The sequence below is a fragment of the Eptatretus burgeri genome, chromosome 8 (assembly GCF_056783735.1).
Source record: "Eptatretus burgeri isolate ZD-2024b chromosome 8, Ebu_testis_v1, whole genome shotgun sequence".
Taxonomy (NCBI): domain Eukaryota; kingdom Metazoa; phylum Chordata; class Myxini; order Myxiniformes; family Myxinidae; genus Eptatretus; species Eptatretus burgeri.
The window spans coordinates 75,956,730-75,978,939 of NC_140968.1; the positions used below are offsets into that span (position 1 = coordinate 75,956,730).

The window sequence follows — 22,210 nt, forward strand, 5'->3', positions numbered from 1 at the left end:
TAATTGTTTTTTTGGTCCTTTCTGCTTTTCACCATCCCATTTTTGGCACATTTATGAGACGATTGCATTATGTGGGGATGTCGATAGTTTCACTGGTTAGATCACGTCTTTGTCTTCGGCCTTTAACATACAGTCAGGTCAGGTCAGGTATGGGAGCATGTGCCAGAACAGCACGTCGCTGCGTCCACTTTCCGCCGGTACTCCAGGGGCCTCCGTCTGGCCATCCCCCAGGCAGATGCCAGGCGCATCCCCATCTCCTTGAGATGATGGTCAACCTGTTGCAACCATGAGGCATGTGGTCGACCCACTGGCCTCCTCCACTCATGAGACTCCCTCGCTGAGAGAATCTGGTGAGCAGGATCAGAGTCAGGAAAACGAGCCACATGTCCATACAGCCGCAACTGACGCTCACGGACTATGCAGGTAACAAATCTCATCCGAGTCTCTCTCAGCAACCGCTCGTTGGACACAAAATCCGACCAGCGATAGCCAAGGATTCTCCGAAGAGACCTGGTACCAAAGGAATTAAGTCTCCGTCTCAGATCCTTGGTCAGAGTCCAAGTCTCGCACCCATAGAGCAAGACTGGAAGTACCAAGGACCTGAAGACTCGGACTTTCGTCCTCCCGCACAGGTACCGGCAGCGCCACACCCCATGATCCAGTGAATCCATGACTCCCCAGGCCCGACTCAGACGTCTATTGACCTCTGACTCGCAGCCAGCAGAGACATGAATATCACTGCCAAGGTAAGTGAATCTCTCCACGACCTCAACATCCTCACCACAAACAGACACAGACAGGACAGCAGCATCCAAGATGTCATTGAAAGCCTGGATCTTAGTTTTGACCCAAGAAACCCGTAATCCCAACGGCTCCGACTCCTCATTCAGCACCTCGAGGGCCCCCAAGAGGATGTCTAAAGTCTCCGCAAAGATGACTGCATCATCTGCAAAGTCAAGGTCCGAGATCTTGACATTCCCAAATGACGCACCACAACTTGATCTCTCCGACATCCTCCCTAGAATCCAGTCCATACAAGTGCTGAAAAGTGTGGGGGCAAGTACACATCCCTGACGAACTCCAGTAACAACTGGAAATAAGTCAGAGATGGTACCACCACACTTCACAGCACTCTCAGTACCAGAGTAGAGTTCAGACATCAGATCGATCAGTTTTGGTGGCACCCCACGAATACCAAGAATCCTCCAGAGGACATCCCGATTCACTGAATCGAACGCTTTACAGAGATCAACATAGGCTGCAAGCAGCCCCTGCCGAAACTCTCGTCTGCGTTCGGTGAGGACACGAAGTGCAAGGATACCGTCAATCGTTGACCTCTTTGGTGTAAAGCCTGACTGCTCTGGACGCTGGTGCTCAAGCAGATGGTGGCGAACCCTATCAAGAATTATCCGAGCAAAGACCTTGCCCGGCACTGAGAGCAGCGTCACCCCTCGGTAGTTGTTGCAGTCTTGGCGATCACCCTTCTCTTTCCAGAGAGGGACAACAAGGCCCCTCTTCCAGTCAGTTGGGATGATGCCTGTGTTCCAGGCAGAGCACAAAACTGCATGCAACGACACGAGTGCAGCATTTCCACCAGCCTTGAAAAGTTCGGCATGGATGCCACAGATCCCTGGAGCTTTGCCCCGTTTCAACTGGTTCACCGCAGCCCGTGTTTCCACAAGCGTAGGTGGACCACAGTTGATTCGAGGGTCAGCAACAGGGATTGTAACACCCTTGACGTCCAACTCGACAGTTGGGGGATCTGCCTGGTACAACCGCTCAAAGTAACCGGCCCAGCGGGCCTTCACTTCAGACTCCTCTGTCAAGAGCCTACCACTCTCTGCTCGAACTGTAGTGCTCCGAGGGATGGGCTTGGATAAACGTAATGCGCGAATTCCCCTGTAAGCGGGACGAGAATCACCTGTCCACAGGTGATGATCTACCCCCTCACAGATTCCTCGCACATAGGCCTCCTTGTCCACCCTCAGTGCACGTGCAGTTTTACGCCTCAGCTCCCTGAACAGCTCAGCTCTGCCATTCAGCCTGGCCCTGCGACTCTGGTCAATGGTATCCAGTGTCCCTTGAGAGATAAAATTCTTCTTTGCCCTGCGGTGAGCTCCAAGGCATCCACCGGCAACATCAAGGACGGTGGTCTTGAAGGCGCTCCACAACTCTTCAGGACCGCACAAAGCACCCAGACCCCCAAAGTGTCCACTCAGCCTGTTCGCAAACTCCTCAGCTACTCTCTCATCCCTGAGCTTGGCAACATCCAGCCTCGGCTGGGATGGTACCATTCTCCAGGATTTAAGGTGCAGCTTTAGAGTTGCTACAACAAGCCTGTGGTCAGTATTGAGGAACTGAGCACTCCGGTAGACCCTGCAGTTCTGGATCATCCTCCAACGACCGTCAATGAGGACATGGTCAATCTCCTTTGCCACACCGCCAGCGTTGGAATACCAAGTCCAGCGATGAGCTTGTAGGCGCTGAAACCATGAACCAGCCACCCTAAGTCCATGACTTCTTGCAAAGTCAAGGAACTTAGTGCCATTCTGGTTCATAGTTCCTGACCCATGGGGACCAACACACACCTCATAACCGTCCCTATCAGTTCCAGTCGATGCATTGAAATCCCCCAAGACTAGAAGTGTATCTCGTCTGGGGCACTGATCAACCACAGACTTGAGTGTGGCGTAGAATGCATCCTTCACGGTGAGATCACTCGCCTCAGTCGGAGCATAAACAGAGACCAGGGAAATGACACCTTAGGAGTGGCGAATCCTTAATCTCATAATACGCTCGTTGACCGGTGTTACCTCAATTATCATTGGGGTCAGCTTATTGGACACAGCTACAGCAACTCCTTGGGTATGGTAACCATCAGAGCGACCAGACCAATAGTAGGTGTAACCACCCACCATTATCTCGCCGCAATCCGGTCTCCGAACCTCAGAGAGAGCTGCAATCCCGATGTCCAAACGCTTGAGCTCAGATGATAACAGAGACAGGTGATCATCCTCTCTTAGGGATAGGACATTCCAGGCACCCACCCGAAGGGACCGCCTCAGGTTAACCCAAGGAGACCGCCGTCTGGTGGACGACACCTCAGCACCACTCCGACACCTCAGCTTGGTACATACAGTACCAAGCCTGAAGCACCAATTGCTGATGTATATTGGATGTGATGCCTATTTGTCTTTTCCTCAGCAGGGAGTCGAGTAATAGCCGACAAAACAAGCCTGGTGTTGGCTTTACGGTTAAGGTGGCTGGCCTAAGATCTTAAGATATTGAGCTTGAGCTCCTGTTTATCAATGAATTAACACCACGTGGGGTTGACTCAGCCTGGAATCTTTCTGAGTTCAGCAAAATGAGTACCAGTGTACTGGTAACATAGGGCACTCCCAGGCAAAAATAGCATTCTTTCTTGTAGTAATTCTCTGCAGACAACTGCAGTAGGACATTACCAACTATAGTATATGAGAGTACAACTCTCATTTACTATAGTTCTAACTGTAGGATTTTTGCCTGGGCTGCATTAGCAGCACAGCTGCACCCCCAGAAAATGATGCAACCAGCAACCACAGGCTGCACACGACAGCTAGCTACTAGCTAGCTGATTCAACGCTCTCCACGATTCTAGGGTACAGAGTCAGACTCTGGTGTGACTTTGACATCTAAGCTTTATAATTAACTACCAGAGTACCCACCCGAAGGGTGGTCTTGTGACAAGCATGCAACACGTTCATCTGACGCATACCTTTATTTGAGCAGTGTATAGGCAACTGACAGCTTCGTATAGGAAAAAATAAATAACCCAGGTTACGTGCATGAAGAAACAACATACCTACTGTTTATAATTCAAAACACCTCACTGCACCGGAAAACGTGGGGGACAGGAATACTGTACTGTAAATGGTGGAGAATTGTAATACCCTCCCTCACCCAGAGTGACGCTACACGATACACATTTACATAGAGAATGTGTCCCCACCCTTACCACCACCCTCTCCCCCCAACACCACCAGCAAAGATAAATTAATTTATTAAATTAATACATTAACTGACGTTATGCTGATCATCTGCAGAAAGTGTGGATGTAATTGACCCAGAACTGTAGGAGTAGCCTGACAAACAAACCCACAAACACCGGTCCATGAATTATAGTAAGGATACATACATTTCCATGTGGGAAAGGTTCTTATTGGATAAATTTAGCACCCATTTTTCTACATCGGCATTATGCACTGTGCGCTTCTTGCAGTTGGTGTGAGTTTGTGTTGTAACTCGTGTGTGGTGGTGTTCCATGTACCACATACACGTTCTGATATGTTATGTCGGGTTTGCGTCATGTCTTAGGCTTGACATAATCACATGGGATGGGAGGTTGCCCATGCGTAGTGTGTCCAGTTTCGAAATGAAACAGACTGATGAATCGCTGCTGCTAAGTTTGTTGCCACCTGGAGAAAAGGATCGAAGAGAGATCCATCCATACTCACTCTGAGCTTATGTTCCAATGTATCTTGCACCTTCATAATGTGCAAAGATTTTGACTACCGATTCTCAGAAAATGAGCTCCTATTGCCTGCATGATGTTAAAACCCTCTCCACTTTTTTTTTAATCGGAGGATGAAATGTGAGTGAGCATTGCAGTAATTTTCTCAAAGGCAGAAATGATTGAAAGTCAGGTGCAATAAATTAATGAATGGCACAGCTTCTTAATCTCAACACTTCTTCTCCTCTTCCCGATATAAGGGGTGAGGTCTGATGACATGAAGCTTCTGCTCCGATTTGACCACTCCTCCACTTCCCTCTGCCCTCAAGCCAACTCTCTCCACTCTCCAACCACCCTGACCATACGGATATCCCTCCTCACATAATCCTCCCATCCCAACCGCGGTCGACCTCTTTTCCTCCGACATTGCTCCCTCAACCTATCCGCTCTTTTTGCCATTCTCTCTTCATCCATCCGCACCAAGTGTCCAGCCAATCTCAGCCGGCATTTCACCAATCTCCCCATCAAGCCAATACGCACACCAATCTCCGTACCCCAGCTCATCCATCCTCCTTCTATCCACCCACTTCACTCCTGCAATCCTCCTGACCCGGTTGTTCTCGCAAACCTGCAGCCTCTGTTGTTGTCTCTGTGTCAGTGCCACTGTCCCCAGTACGTAAAGGTAGGCCGGAGTTGCACACAAAATCAAATCCTTCCCTTTCAATTTTCTTGATATCTTTCCATCTGCCGTAACTCCCTTCACCCTCCTCCAGGCATTCGCACCCACCTGATCCCTCCTCCGCACCTTTGCCTCAGACTTACCATCCCCAGTCACTGTTCCTTTCAAATATTCAAACTTATTTCCCTGTCTGATCTCCTTCCCCTCTAATTTGATATTAATTTATTTTCTCTGCTGCCCACCCCATATCACCTCAGTCATTTCCATACTCCTATTACATACATAAATGCCTCCGTCCACTCCCCCAGTACTATTTCCTGCATCTCCCACCCATTCTCCACCACAACCGCATACAGCATCCTCCCCATACTAATCCTTGAAGCTCACCTTCCTGCTTCCCAACTCCATCACAATGATAAACATGAGTGGGGTGAGCACTTCCCTGCCTCAAACCGATGCTCACGCTGAACTACTCAGACATCCCAAGACCAACAAAAACTCTTCCCTTCATTTCATTGTACATCCCTTCCACCAACCTAACTTCTGCTTCCGACACTCCCATCCCTCTCAGTGTCGTCATAGATATCTCTCTCGGGACAGTGTCGTAGTCCTTCTCCAGGTCAAAAAATCCCAATGCCATATCATCTTGCACCTCCAACCTCTTTACCTCCAGCTGTCTCAGCACTAACATCCCATCCGTCATCCCCTTATCCTTTCTAAACCCTTGCTGCTCTTCTCCGATCTCCATCTCCACACTTCTTAATCTCTCGCCCAGAATCCTCTCCAGCACCTTCATGACATGACTTAGTAGCATAATGCCCCTGTACTTCGCCGAATCTTCAACATCTCCTATACTCTTCCAAAGAGGCACAATTTAAAAAGAAAATTTGGACTTTAAAATTCTAGTAGTCGGGTCTGGATCTTCCCCAAAATCTAATCAGTTGGTCCATGTCACACACCCAACCTGCATACAAAATTTCATCCGAAGCCACATTCAACTTTTTGAGATATTTGAGAACAAACAAGACCACCACCAAGACCCTGCATCGATCAGACCATCCCGCCAAACTGGATGACCAAGCAAGGAGGAAACTGATCAGAGAGGACACCAAGTGGCCAATAGCAACTTTAAAAGAGCTACAAGCCTGTATGGCAAAGACTGGTCACTGTGTGCATGTGACACCAATATCCCAAGTACTCCACAAGTCTGACCTGCACAGTAGGGTGGCAACAAGGAAGCCATTACTCAAAAAAGTTCACCTTGGGTCCCATTTGAGGTATGCAAAAACCACTTCAGAGATTCTGTACCTATGTACCAAATATGAAACGTGAAAGTTGAAAACTTTGGGAGTTAGAGTGCGGACAGGAACGGATGGAAAACAGCATCCTGGTTGCCATGGCAACCACTTTAGATGATGAACGTATGTCGCGACACACCGTCTCCACAGTCTGTACCAATGTACCAAATATGAAACGTGAAAGTTGAAAACTTTGGGAGTTAGAGTGCGGACAGGAACAGATGAAAAACAGCATCCTGGTTGCCATGGCAACCACTTTAGATGATGAACGTATGTCACGACACACCATCTCCACATTCTGTACATTCTCCACATTACAGGATAGAAGAGAAAATGGATGAAGCAAAATACAGAAAAATCCGAGAGGAAAACCTGCTGTCCTCCGCAAGAGAATGGAAATTGGGACAGAAGTTCAACTTTCAGCATGACAACAACCCAAAGCACACGGCCAAAGCTACACTGGAGTGACTAAGGAACAAAAGGTAAATGTCCTTGAGTGGCCCTGTCAGAGCCCCCACCTAAATCTAATCGAAAATCCGTGGCATAACTTGAACATTACTGTCCATCAACACTCCCCATGCAACTTGACTGAGCTTGAACAGTTTTGCACAGAATGGGCAAATATTGCCCAATCAAGGTGTGCACTGCGCAAACATGGAAGAGACCTTTCCCAACAGACTCACAGCTGTAAATGCTGTCAAAGGTGTTTCCACCAATAATTAACTCAGGGAACATTGGTCTGTATAACATTGATGATGCTACCCCACAGGCTTGTGCTGCATACAAAAGAAGAAGACGAACTTCGGCTGTGAGAGTTATCCTTCGTGGTGTCGTTGGTCGTGGTGTCGGTCTGTTGGGTAGTCGATCTAGTCGAAAAAATTTTTTTTTTTTGAGATTTGTTCTCCCCTTATCAGTATTTAAAATGGCGATTTCAGTTAATACAATGGCGATTTCGATGAAACTTGGTTGGTAGGTTCATACCATGACCTAGTTGTGTGCAAATGAGAACCGTTGCTATGGACACCACTGTTGCCGAGCAACGGGACTTTGAAATTTTAGAAAAATCATTAAAAATGTATTTTTTCGAAAATCAAAAATCGGGCCACGAGCGACTGTGGGCAGTACATTCAGCCATATTGTCAAAAAATTCCAGCCGGATCCTATGAAAACTGTCGGAGAAGATAGACTTTGAATGAACCCTGGTCGAAAACAATAAAAAAACGAAGTTCGTTATAGCGAACGCAGTGAGCTTCATACCTAACGCGTGCACGTGAGAGAATAGGAAACAACAACAACACAATACCCCTGGCTATTTGGAATCTGTCGTTAGCTGAGACCTTTTGCTTCCGGTTGTTTTTAAACGGTGTGCGGTGTATAAACACGATTGGGTTTTATTTCTATCTTGTGAATATTACTTAATGCGTGCACATGAGAGAAGAGGAAACAACAAAAACAACACAATATCCTGGCAATTGTGAATCCGTGTCGTTGGCAATGACCCTTTTGCTTCAGTTTTTTTTTGTTTCCGGTTTTTGTCATGGGGAATGATGCATGCCGGGAAATCATGACCGGAAGTGTTTATTTATTTGTTCAATTTTTGTTTTTTCCCAAAGATAATTTTATACTTCCGAAAGTGATTTTTTTCATGACAGGAAGTGTTTATTTAGTATTTAACATTACCGGGTGTGATTTTGAAACTCTTTCCAGAGTTTATATTTTCTTTTATTCTTGACCAGAAGTGATTATTTATTTATTCAATTATTTTTCCCAAAGTTAATTTTAATAAACATATCTCCCGTTTCATCAAAAAATAATTTTTAATCGTGATTTACATTATTTGATCGCTGATCCCGAATCCAGGCCGAAGTAACCGGAAATTGCGTCAAAATCATCAGCTGTGCGGCGCTTACACGTACCACGGTATAGTTGGCAAGTATACAGTTGTGAACACGTTAGAGGTAAAATCAGAAGCGAATGTAAGAAGAATTATACGTTCGCTTCTAGGCTTTGCCTATTCCATATTATCTCAGAGACTATGAGTCAAATATACACGAAACTGAAATGGTAGGTTCATGGTATGTCCTAGTTATGTGTGAGAAAGAACCATTGCTATGGACCCCCCCCGTTGCCTAGCAACGGCAGAAAAACCTCTAAATGTGGGGGTATTTTAACGAAAAAACAATCTGCAGCATTAACCCTTGAAGCTAGAATCATGAATTTTCTTGTGCTTAATCCTCAGGTCATTCCCATGGAACAAACCCATCGCGTCAGGTTCTATTGGGTAGTCGACTACCCATGTCCGCCTACCGGCTTGTCCGTGTGTGTGTTTGTCGGGGTTTTTGACCCCCTAGCAGTTGTTCGATTTTGATGAAATTTGGGTGGTCGGACCAGTTTATGACCTTGTTGGTACTGGTTGCTAACGCCCCTTTGGTTGCCTAGCAACGGGACTTTGAAATTTTTGAAAAATCATAAAAAATTAATTTTTTTGAAAATCAAAAATCGGGCCACGACCGACTGTTGGCAGTACATTCAGCCATATTGTCAAAAATTTCATGCCAGATCCTATGAAAACTGTCAGAGAAGATAGACTTTGAATGAACCCTGGTCGAAAACAATAAAAAAAACGAAGTTCGTTATATCTCAGAGACTATGAGTCAGATTGTACATGAAACTGGTATGGTAGGTTCATGGTATGTCCTAGTTATGTGTGAGAAAGAACCGTTGCTATGGACCCCTCCGTTGCCTAGCAACGGCCGAAAAACCTCTAAATGTGGGGGTATTTTAACGAAAAAAACAATCTGCAGCATTAACCCTTGAAGCTGGAATCATGAATTTTCTTGTGCTTAATCCTCAGGTCATTCACCATCGAACGGGCCCATCACGTCAGGTTCTATTGGGTAGTCGACTACCCATGTCCACCTACCAGCTTGTCTGTCTGTCTGTCCCGAGCATAGCTCCGTGGGTTTTGATCCGATCCTGATGAAATTTTGGTGGGAGTTTTATATCATGGTCTCGTTGTGTTTTCCTGAAAATGGGCATGGTGCGCCCACTATGGGCGGAGCCACGCCCAAAAAACATGCGTTTTTAGGGGGTAGCCGATTTCAATTTGCATCTTCTCCTAGGAGGTTTGTCGAATTTGACAGGGGTTTCGGTATTTGGTTAGCCCAATGGCACCTGCATAGCCTCACATAGCTGGATTTTTCATTTTCTTCCCACGGTCAAGGTCACAAGGTCACGAACTTAGAAAATTGCAGATTTTGACATAAAAAAATTTCTTCTCCGAGGGGTTTGTCGAATCTGGCAGGGGTTTCGGTGTTTGGTTAGCCCAATGGCACCTGCATAGCCCCACAGAGCTCGATTTTTCATTTTCGTCCCAAGGTCAAGGTCACAAACTTAGAAAATTGCGAATTGTGTTTTTAGGGGGTAGCCGATTTCAATTTGCATCTTCTCTTAGGGGGTTTGTTGAATTTGGCAGGGGTTTCGGTGTTTGGTTAGCCCAATGGCACCTGCACAGCCCCACAGAGCTCGATTTTTCATTTTTGTCCCAAGGTCAAGGTCACAAGGTCTTTGCCATAAAGGCATGTAGCTTTTTAAAAGTTGTCATTGGCCTCTTGGTGGCCTCTCTGATCAGTCTCCTTGTTTGGTCATCTAGTTTGGAGGGTTGGCCTGATCTAGGCAGGGTCTTGGTGGTACAATATGCCTTCCACTTCTAATCATTGTCTTGACTGTGCTCCAAGGTATATTCAAGGTTTTGAAATATTTTTTATAGCCATCCCCTGTCTCTGCCTTTCCACAACTTTATCCTGGAGGTCTTTTGAAAGCACCTTGGTTCTCATGGTTGAGTCTTTGCTGTGAAATGCACTCCCCAGCAGAGGAAACGTACAGGAACAGCTGATTTTATTCTGAAATAATTAGAATCATGACAATTTAACACAGGTGGAGGCCAATTAACTTGGTGTGTGATTTTGAAGGTGATTGGTTACACCTGAGCTAATTTACCATTGCTATTGTTACACAAATCGTTCTTGCCTCAACTTTTTCATCATGCGACACAAAAAAAGCCCTTCTAATATTCACACATATAAATAACGATATTATCTCAAAATATGACTGCTTCATTTGCATTGCCAAACCCTGCATAGCAAACTGCGGCACAAGGGAGGCCTATATTTGTAAAAAGTATGTTGTATTACATACGCTCAATACACCGACAGCCCATTCGCAGACACCGTGCGTATGCCTCCAGAGATGACTCACTGGAAAACTGGTCTCCTGTGAGATATCTGGAATAAAATAAAATCCCACAAGGGAACAAATTTCATGTTATTAAAAAAAGTTTTCAATGTAATTTTACAATACATATATAATTTAATGACCATGTATAAATCGGCAAAAAAACTGAAAAGAGCAAAGTGAAGAAATAGAAGCGTACTGGAAAAGGAATACCTCCTTGATAAACAATCTTGTGGGCAACAGGAAAAACAATATCCCCCTTCCGCCACGCGGCGGGGGATAAAAACGACTTTAAACAATTAAAAACTCAGCCATTGGTTTTAAAACAGTCTTCTACTGCCTCCTTTCTGGTCTTTCACCCTCTGCTCTTTATGTGCCCTGTCCAATCCGATGTTTCTGCAATGCGCATGTGGCCTGCCATGAAGTCACTTATTGTGAAACTCCCAAAATCCAGACTCAATGCTCACCTCCACTGATTCATTCCTCATTGTATATATGTATGTATATGCATGTCTTCTTCTTCTTTCGGCTGCACCCGTTAGGGGGTCGCCAGAGCAGATCATCCGTTATGATCCGCATAATGATTGGGCACAGATTTTACGCCGGATGCCATTCCTGACGCAACCCTGGTCGCCTCTTAGGACACAGGGATATGGTACACCTATTTTAACCGGGGCATACACCGGGCCCAGTACACTGGAACTCACTTCGCCGACCTCGGAAGGTCATACACATATATATATATATATATATATATATATATATATATATATATATATATATATATATATATATATATATATATATGTTCTGTGAATGTGTTCTGTGAATATGTGTTCCGTGAATTTCCACAACCGTAACACTACCCCTTCCCCTTTTTACAGACTCGTCCCGAGTCGTCAAATTTTTGTGTACCTTCATGTGAAAGTTTTCCCCTAGTACGATTTACCTCTGGATCCCTGAGTGCGACATTTGGTGTATCCGTGTCCCAAAAGTAAATAACCTACGGGCTGTGTAACCAACAGAGATGCCAACTTTTGGAAATCAGAATTAGGGAGGATTTGCAACCGACACCAAAATAATGTGCGCTAAGCGCACATCTCGAGCGCGGAGCGCTCGACCCTTGCGGCGGGGTCCAGGGCCCGCCTTAGGGCCCTGGAAGCTCTGGGGTTCTAGACGCTCTCTAGTGCCCTCTGAGCCCTATTTTGGAGCATTTAACATGTTAAGAATTCCCACTTTTTGAACAAAAAAGGGGAAAATTGTGCACTTTTTAATGTTACATGTATGTTAATATTAGTAAGTTAGGGGACAATCAAAGATTAACAAAAAGCACAAAAGAAGCAATATTTTTCTTACCTTACTGGCTGGTACTACTGCTGCTTGCTTTTTCCATGGCAGCTTTGCTGAGTGACAGCTGTGTGGCTCTTTTTGCCCTTCTGATTATGTCTTTGCTGTATTCTCTCTGGTAGCAAGGGGTGCTATGAGCTAGTTTTTCAATTAAGAGAGCTTCCAGGGTTTTGATACTCAAATTGGGACGAAATTCAGTATGATTCTTCCGTACAAGACTGAGTGCCCGCTCACATGATGCGTTCGAATGAGGAATGACCAAGATTCCCTTCATCACTTTGCTCAAATTAGGATACTTCTTGGCACCAGTGCAGGGATCTGTGAGCTGTGAAATCCGATGCCACTGCTCATCCACTCTCACTGTCTCAGTAGCAATTGTAGCTATGGAGGCGTCTGCCTGGTAGTGAGCGAATTCACTCTCAAGACTGTCGATGTCACTATCACCGCCACTGAACAGACAGGGGAATTTCTTGATGAAAAACTCCACACAGTCAAACCCCACTTCTTGGTGTAGCTTAACATCCAGCACCTGAGCATGCTTGGCTAATTCATCATCTAGCGGCCAGGTTTTGAAGATGTAATTGCAGGCTTTCACATAATATGAGCGAACTGCACTGAAGAAACCTTGGATGTCTGACTCACTCAGAGTGAAGGTGGATTTCTTGAGACTCCTTTGTTCCCTTATATACAGTTTGGCATCGTTCCCAATCATGAGGTCCTCATCATTCTTCTGATGATTTCTGTCAGAGAAGGGTACATTTACCAGAGCAACCGATGACACCGATGGTTTCAAAAACCGTACGAAGATATCTTTCAGAAGACCATTCAATTCTCCGTGCAGGAGATGAATACAGGGTTCGTCTCTTTGGAGCAGAAGATTCCCCTTCTCAAAAAGCTTGTTAGCATATCGAAGGAAGAAACAATAGAGTTTTGTTTGTGGAGACAAGAACATCCTGTTGACACGTTTTTCTCTAGATTCCTGCACAGTGTTTGAGGAAGATGCGCTTTTAGTTGTAGAACTCGTAGTACACTTAGCCGCAGGGCGATCACACTTGCGTTTACTGCCAGCAGAAGAGGTCAGACTCGTAGTACCAGATCCAATTTTACGTTTGAGGAGAGAGCTTGAGGTAGGTGCAGCCAAGGAAGAAGACCTCTGATTCGAAGGTTTTGCTGAGCTTCTATCAAGTGATTTGGCAAAAGCAGAACTTAACTTGGGTCCTTCTTTGCCTGTAGATGGGACTATCACAGTCTTTCTCGACTCTGAAGGGATCTGCTTTGTAGATGAACGTGATGAAGGGCCGGTGATGCTACCTGCTCTCAGCATTGGTTTTGGTGCTGTCCCTGCTGTCTTCTTCGCAGCAGATACTGCAGTGGTAGTGGTGAATGCTGCTCCACTAGTGCTTGATCCTGCAGTGCCAGTACTGGCAGTAGATACAGTGCCGTCCTTCTTGCTCGTTGTTAGAGTCTTGGCTACAGTTGGTTGCATTTTTCTTCGTACTTCTTCTTTGAAGAAGAGGCGAAGTGGCTCCCACTGTTCAATCAGCCTGTCAAGGCACTGACCAAGGGACAGCCACCTTGTTGCGACATGCTTCAGAATCTTGTGTGTCGGGGCATCACAGAGTTCTTGCAGTGCTTTCACTCCTTTGACGCGTTTACTACTTTTGTCCAAGTAGTAGTAAATATCGATGAGAAAGTCATCTAATTCAATGGGTAAGGCCTGAGCCGCCTTCTTGGCCGTATTGTGCATCATATGGCAAGGGCATCCCATGATGTAGCACTCTGGATTTTGTTTGTGGATATAAGCAGCGACTACTTTGTGCTTGCCCACCATGACAGAGGCATTATCAGCACAAAAGGAAACACAATTTCCCCACGGAATTTTCCTGTCACTGAACTCATGATCAAGCAGTTTGAAAATGTTTTCTCCAGTGGAATCTTGTTTGCACGCAGGCAAACTTAGCAAACCTTGCTTCACAATCCCAGCACTGTTGTCATAGTACGAAATCAGGACAGGATATAGCTGGGCCTCACCACTGTCATTGCTACCATCTGTAGCTAGGCTAAATGGAGCTAGTCTAGCAATATCGGCAATAGATGAAGCAGTAACATTTGACAACTCACCAATTATTGCTGAAGTTCTTGTTCTTGCACATCCATACTTTGAAGCAACTTTTGAATCTGGAAACATCTTTTGAAATAGAGGTCCAGCATGATCTGAGACTGATATGGGCAAGTTATGTTCCACAATAAATCCACTAAAGAGAAGTTCCGCTCGGGTAACATCCTCTTCCTCGCTTGTCCCTTGTTTGGTGAAATAATTCAGAAGTGTACCGGTACTCGTGCTCGAAGATCTCTCCTTTGCAATGTCTGTGTGCCGTTTGCTTCCAACGTGCTTCCGAATATCATCGCGACCTCCGTGCTCAACTGAAATATCAACGCTGCATACTGTACAATACGCATGATGAATTCCTCTTTCAGACTTTCGAATACACGGGTATTGGAGACTGTATTCGGTCTTGTACTTCTGAGACCATTTCTTGGTCCGTAAGCTTCTTTTCTGCCATTTCGTAATCAACATCGAGGGCTTGAAGCATCAGTAACTTCGAAGTCTATGTTCCACAGCTGCAGCGCGACTCGTAGAACTCTAGGGGCTGTTAAACACCGCACGGTGGTCGCGACCGCCGGGCTGGTACGGGGCCCAGCTGCATGCAGTGAGCGTATCGCATGCATATACACTGTGCATACATACCGCATGCACTGTATTGCACACATACCGCATGCACTAAATCTCAGTGCATGATCGCATAAGCGAGATCCAAACCCAATGTTTCGCTGCTCCTCATTTGAATTTGCAATTTTTTACGTACAATTTGGTAGCAGCGAACGTTATGGAGTTACCACATGCTATACGTAGCAGACGATGCTTTTCATTCAATTCTCATACTAGTACATTCTGATTAGTGAACAGTGCAAAAATATCAAAATTTCGGGAGGATAAGGATAGTGATCGTAAGGGCGGGAGTTTGGGTGAATTTTCGGAAGCCTCCCGATGAAATCGGGAGGGTTGGCATCTGTGAACCAACTAAACAAACTCACTCATACAGACGACTTAACTAAAATTGCCGGCGCTACGACACACATGCAGGGGGAGCAAAACTCATTTACAATTTTACCCTTAACTTCAACTTATACATTTTACACTAAACCATGGCCCAGGACTGATGGACTCTGTGGGAAAAAAGGGCATGGCAAAGTTAGTCAGTATATTCGGGTGAGCGCTCCACAGCTGAAGGTCGGATGTCTTCGGGGCCTGTTCAAAAGGCCCCGTTGTCTGTCACAGAACCTTTTCATGTCTTCCGCTGCTGGAGGCAACTCACCCCAACCCGGCATACCATATGCCATCCCACAGGCCATTTTTGAAGCAGGGAGCCAGGCTGCCCAATTGCAGTCTCTGGCTCATGAAACAAATGCAGGTATGAACACAAACGGTGCACGGACTGCACCAATGCAGTCCCCGTGTGCGGCTGCCTGCAGGGCAATCCCTGCAGAACACCGGATGGGCACCGACGCAAGCAAACACAATGGTCGGTGGGGCTGCCTGCAGGGCAGTCCCCGCAACTTGCGCGATGATCCTGGCGCACATGGTAATGGATGGACACAGGGGCAAATGCAAACGCAAGGGCTAGCAGGCATGGGGTCAAGGCAGAGGCAGGCAGACAAGGCATGGCAAGGCAAGGCCGGAACAGGCCGCTGTAGCAAAAACAGGCCGGCATACAAAGCTGGCTGGCCTCTTGTCTCGTTCTGGAGGTTTGTGGAGGGAGTGCGGTGGTGCCGGCCGGTCTGAAGGCGGGCTCGGACGTACCCGACTGTCTCCCTCCCAACCTATCCCCTTTGCCTGTCTCTGTCCATACCCACTCCCTTAGTTTGCAAAAAATCAAATTTCGCCCCATCTTATTTTTTGTTTTTCTTATAATTCGTCTCCCTAACCCCCTTTATTGTCTCTGTCTGGCTAACCTCTTCTGTCACCTAGCCTACTCCCAATCCCTATGCTCCCTTCCTGGAGGGGAATAAGGGAGAGACTAGCGTCCTGTCTTGAGGCCCAACAAAGCCTCAGAATGGCCTCCTCAGAGTTCAGCGATCTACTAAGGTGAGTCCAGCGGCCTACAACGAGCGAAGGGATGGATGGTGCGAAGGGGTACATTTCCTATCTAACCTAACATTCATTAACCTGAAACTACCCCGGGGCTTTCCAAAAACGCCTCACATTTTAAAACGATTGGTTCTAAAAACCATGATTCCCGTCGCCTGTGTTGGTGTCCATTATAAATTAGGGCCTTGCCCTCAAATTTTCATTCGTGTCTTGAGGCCCAATGAAGACTCAGAATGGCCTCCTCAGACCTCAGCGATCTAACCCAAGGTGGGTACAGCGGCCTACAACGAGAGTGAAGGGATGGATGGTGCGGAGGGTACACTTCCCTATCTACCCTAATATTTATTAACTTTCAACTACCCCGGGGCTTTCAACAACCGCCTCTTGCTTAATCTATTGGTTCTCCCAACCAAGATTCCCGTCGCCTGTGTTGGTGTCCTCATAAATTTGGGCCTTGCCCTCAAATTTTCCTTCGTGCCCTTGCACGGTCTCACGGCTGGGACGCGTGGCTCCCTTGGCAGGAACTACCCTCTGCCGATTCTCCAACTATGGCACCCCCGGGCTCTGTGACTGTCTCCGAGCCTACCAGCTCCCTAAAACCTGGGGAGTGCCCTCCATGGCTACTCCCCCTTGATGCTCAAGTGGCAGGCTGGCGCAATGGGCCCCTTTCCCCGGACCCACCTCGACCGGACCCCCGGGTGCCCGTGCCCACGACACTGCCCACGTGGCTATTGGCGCCACGGGCCCCGCATCATGCGGGCCCACCCGTGCCCACTATGCTATCCCGGCCCCTCTTGGGCCCTTAGCCTACCGTGGCCTACAAGCCCGGTGCCCGGGGTGCCTACTAAGCGATAATCACCATTCGCAGCCACGCTCCCAGCCCGTCAACAGGACTCCTGCACCCCTCCAAACGGGTTTCGAGCCTACATTCGCACCAACAGCAAAATGACCTCCATTTTTGTCAATTTGACGAACCCACTAACTAACATTACTCTGACCCCGGGGTCCCTTGGGTGGGAGTCACTCCTCCCCCCAATCACTCATCGCACCATGCATACCACATTCGCTCCATTCACTCAGGCCCGCTGGCCCGTAACTCACTCAACATGTTTCCTCACTCAACTCGCATCACATCACTGAACACTGCCATTCTTCTCACGAGAATCCCTCATCTAACTCGTGCTACCTCGTCATCCCAGACAATACAGCATATCCTTCTCACTCTACGTAGCTAAGCTACGTCCCCTCTACACACTCAACGTCTATCCATGTCTCCAAATATCATTTCCCATCCTAAATCTAAACTAAAATCCCTCTAACTCATCCATTCCACGGGCACCATGAGGACTTGTCCCTGCCCCATGAGCCGGTCTAACTATCACTAACCCATCCCCCTAACTAGTTCCTTCCTGTGCCCTAGCAAGGGGGTCTCTTACCCCCTGACTAGGAAATCCTGTTCACCCGAAGAGGCGAGGCTTGCTTTTCTCTTTTTTTATGCGAGCACCAGCGCGGCAATTAACAAACCGCGCTCTTTTTCCGTGACATCACGGCAGCTGCTCGCATTTCTCGTCCCTTCCTCTTGGACGGTAACATCTGGCAGGGATTTCCCTTCTGCCGAATTCCAACCTCCATACATCCATGACGTCACCCTGTGCATCCCAAGCAAGCCTCACGTTTCGAGGGGATCCCCACGTGAGCACATTTGCTCTGCTCGTCCGTAACCCATGCCGCGGAATCCCCGATGACGTCATTCGCACCCTGAACCTACGCGATTTCTCGCGCACGCCGTGGTACGCGTAACGCATCGGGGAAGCCGCTTCACACGCTCTGTGAACAGAACGTGCAGCGCAGGCCACATGGACCTTTACACACACGCTCGCCTGGAGAACCCATCCGATCCAAATTCATCTTTCCCAGCCTAGCTTCTGTCCATCCTCGGGATCGGCTTACATCCACCGCATGCGTTTCCGGACCAGATTTCACTCGCACAGGCATGCACGCGGCGGCCTCGTGCGAAGCACAGCACAGACCCCGCGCGCGCTGCCGTGCGAATCCGGCACGGTCCCAAAAACAGCTACGGCCGCTACACAGCCTTTGTCTCTTGTCTGACGCCGTCTTCGTCGCCATTCAATGCACGCACTCCTGCGTGCCACGATGCTCACACACCTTACCATGACACTCTCACTCGGACATGCGGTTGCGTGTTCCCGCATACCAACCACCATCTCCCTTTCATACCGCTCTCTCACACACATGGTTTCTCTCACAAACGGCCTTTCACCCACGCTATGCGCGCGTTTCAGCACACCCTTAACCACACTCGTAAGCACACACACCGGGACAATCACACTGGGGATTCGCGCTACCACAAGCGCTCCCTGGGCCTGCATACCCCCCAAGCTCCGCGTATACCCGTTCACAGCACTCACCCCTCCTAACTCGCAAAGCTCGACCGGACCCACCTGATCGTGATCCGCTTCAAGGGAGCATAGCGTCTCCCTCCGTTCCTGAAGGAGGCTATCCTGCTGCTCGCACCGGGTCACGGAACATTCCCCAAGCTCCCCCTCATTGTCCCTCGCTAACTCCATGTGTGTGTGCTCTTCTTTATCGTGTAGTTCCTTCTCTACCTTTTCTATCTCCTGCGTCTCTGGTGTTTTTATTTCCGTTGTCTTCTTTATGATCTCCCTCGTCTCTACGTGTCTCCCCGTACACGTCTCAGTCACCCCATTTAATTTTTCCCTCTCTGTCACCGTCACTCTCTCTGTCATGACTCTCGCCCAACACGTCTCCCGAATTATTGTGTCCTCACCCGTCTCCATTGTGGGACCAACACACTTCACACTCCCCCCCCCAGCTCGTTTGCTCCAACAAGTGGCGCCGCCATTTTCTCGCCCGCGGTCCGCGTTTCGTCGCACGCAATCGCCCTTATGCCCGCCTGCAGGCCTCGCCCCACGTGCTGCATCTCACCCCTGTTGTTTTTTATTTCTTCCTTCATTTCCTTTGCGTTTTCTTTCATTTCGTGTTTCATTTCATTTTTCATATTTTGTGCATTTGTATCCATCTTTGCCAGTATTGCAAATAAATGGGCCATTCCGAATGAACTCGGCTCAACTGATCCGCCCTCATCGGTCACAGTTTCGCTGGGGACCGGGGAAGGATTTTGACGGGGGGGGGGGGTGTCAAAAGCCGCCGCCCCTGCCGCCACGCCCATTTCGGACTCAGGGTTTGGTTGTGGGGAAAGTTCAACCTGCATGGCGGTGCTTTCGTCCTGGGCCATAGATTCTATCATTCTAATCCCCCCTGCCCCCGCTTGCCTTGAGCTGCCATTTTGTGTATCGGTAATAAAAAATTTCCACGCTCGGAATTTGATGGAACCGGAGGGTCGCCTCGCACACCCTTGATCCGGTTCCGTTAATTTGGTTTGGAGAAGGATGAATCTGTATCCCACTCGCTGGCACCAGTGTTGTGGATTCTCGCCACTCCGGTGTGCGGGCGACCGCCTTTAGCTAATTTGCGGCCGCATGTGCCCACCGACCGTGGCAATCCAGTCACAGCTTTTCGGATCAACGCCGAAACCCAGCTACGTGTGTTGTTAACCACACCATAAATCAGCCAACTCTTCTGTCCACGCGCACGAGGGTTGATCGCCAAATTGTCGATGTACCTAATTATTCGCGCAGACAGAAATGCCGGGGATTTACACCTCAATGGGACCCGGATGGACATGATCCACTTTAAGCAGCTCGCTCCATTTGCGATTGCCGAGCGGTTTATTATCGCCAAGCCCCGTCGGACCCGATTATCTTATCGGCTATTAAAAACCAGCTATTTATTCCGAACGCAATTATGGCAGTTCAATGGAGGAAGGGACGCAACGAGCAGGTGAATATTCAAACAACGAGGACATTTATTTATACACGTATGCAAGCAATGAATGGCAATGAATGGGGGTAGGGGGCAAGACGCGAGCAAAAAGACCTACAGCTGATCTATCTATGATTTACATGCACTTATAACAATTCACAACTTAACGGACAAGGCGCCATAGACTTCCATGCAAAAACCCCAGAAAAGAACAGGGAGAACTGGGCCAGTAGGCCTTTAATCTTCCTCGGCGCCGGGATGACCGCAAGGCTCTGAGAGGCCGGGCAGGTTACCTGCCACCCTCGTGGTGACTCGCTGGGCCCTGGTTCGGCGACCCTCGGTGTCTCTGCCCGCACTCCGCTGGACTCCACCAGTGCCTTCAACGGCGATCCAGCTGGCGACTCCTCTCTGGATTCTACTCGATCGGACTCCACCAGCTCCCAACTCCACTCTCGACTCCAACGGCACCTCTGAGAGAGCCTCCAACGACCAAGGAGAGAGACCAAGGAGAGGGACTCTCTCACCCACTCGCCAACCGCCAGCTGCCAACTCCCTCCTCAACTGTCTTCTCGGCGTTCCAACGCCGCCCTTTTATCGCCCCGGAGCGTTCGCCCTCCCTTCTTGGCGCGCGGGGGAACATTCCAGGTCCATTCTCCCTTCGTTCGGCGGCCCTTTTGGTCTGATAACCGACATTCTTTTCTTTCGTCGTTCTGAGGGATATCGGGGCGGGAGTTGTTGAGATGCTGTTGTGGTGGTGGTGGTGGCATGGTTGTAGTGTGGTTGGCGCTGTGGTGGGGATGGCATGGTTGTTGAGATGCTGTTTTGGTTGAAATAAAAGACAGAACAGAATAACTGCTAACTCAAAGATGCACAGCCCGGTCACGAATAAATCCCGTTAGACATTGGTGGGCAAATCTAATCTGGACACACACTTATTGATATAACTGATCTTCGGGGAACCTTAATGGTGTTCTGTGAATTTCTACAACCGTAACAATATATATATATATATTATATATATATATTATATATATATATATATATATATATATATATATATATATATATTATATATATATATATATATATATACGGGGTAGCCCGAAAGTTACTTTACCCCTGATAAATTTCTTGCACTTCCCTCCATCCCTTCCCCTCTGCCCTCGCCCGCTATGGTATGCGGAAACACTGACTCAGAAGAATGATGGAGCACATACAAATCCAATGACAAATTAATTATTGTAAGTACTGTACAATAAAACCTGTATATTAAAAGAGTTCAAGAACAATGCTTCACTGGGAAGGGGTAAAGTGACTTTCAGGCCACCCTGTATATACATATAAAAAAGGTCTGACAATTCAAGTTCAAGAGCTAATGCATATTCTCGACAGGTGGTAGCATTGGTTTGGGTTTCCTAATTGGTCGTGCATCATAATCTTCCTGTCAGGACTGTGTCAGCCATTGTATCGATCTGTTGTGTTTTGTAGCCATGCTGGAGTAAAAAAATATATAACTGTTGCAATCAAGTTCTGAAATTGAATGACAAATTTATGGAACAAAGAATATAATCATCAGATTTTTGGTAAAACTAAACGAAAGTGGCACGGACATTTTCGACAAGTTGAAGCTGGTGTTTGGGAAAGACGCAATGTCAAGATCATGTGTTTATGAGGGGACCAAAAGATTTGTGGAAGGGAGAATGGACGTGAATGATAACGTAATCGGGACGCCCATCGATTTCCAAAACGGACAAAAATGTCGAAAGGGTGAGAATGTTGGTCCCATCTGACCATCCGAAACTCCAATGAAAGGAACTCATTTTACAACAAGAGAAGAGATCCAGAGAGCTGTGACCAATGAGTTAAATGGCCTTTCAGACAACGAATACCAAGGGTGCTTTGAAGAATGGCAGTGACGTTGGCAAGCGTGTATCGACTCTCAGGGAGATCACTTTGAAGGAAATCACTAAACATAATTTGTACGTTTACAATATAATGTTCTATTGCTTTATCTTGGAACATTATTGTCGGGCCTCATGTGCACAAGCACGCACGCACATATGCACACACCTCAACCAAGGGGTTCCAAAGCTGTGTTCAGGTTATATTTTTTAATTTAAAAACAGCTTCTAATTTTTTTTTTTGTTTTT

General features: G+C 47.4%; 1 protein-coding gene across 1 annotated transcript in view; it reads right to left on the reverse strand.

Annotated features, from left to right (window-relative positions):
- PLCG1 (phospholipase C gamma 1) overlaps positions 1–22,210 on the reverse strand; it is a 226,712-nt gene that overhangs the window by 115,413 nt on the left and 89,089 nt on the right. Inside the window, exon 11 of the mRNA XM_085892672.1 lies at positions 10,664–10,749. Coding sequence (XP_085748798.1) covers positions 10,664–10,749 — 86 coding nt within the window. The remainder of the gene's footprint in view (positions 1–10,663; positions 10,750–22,210) is intronic.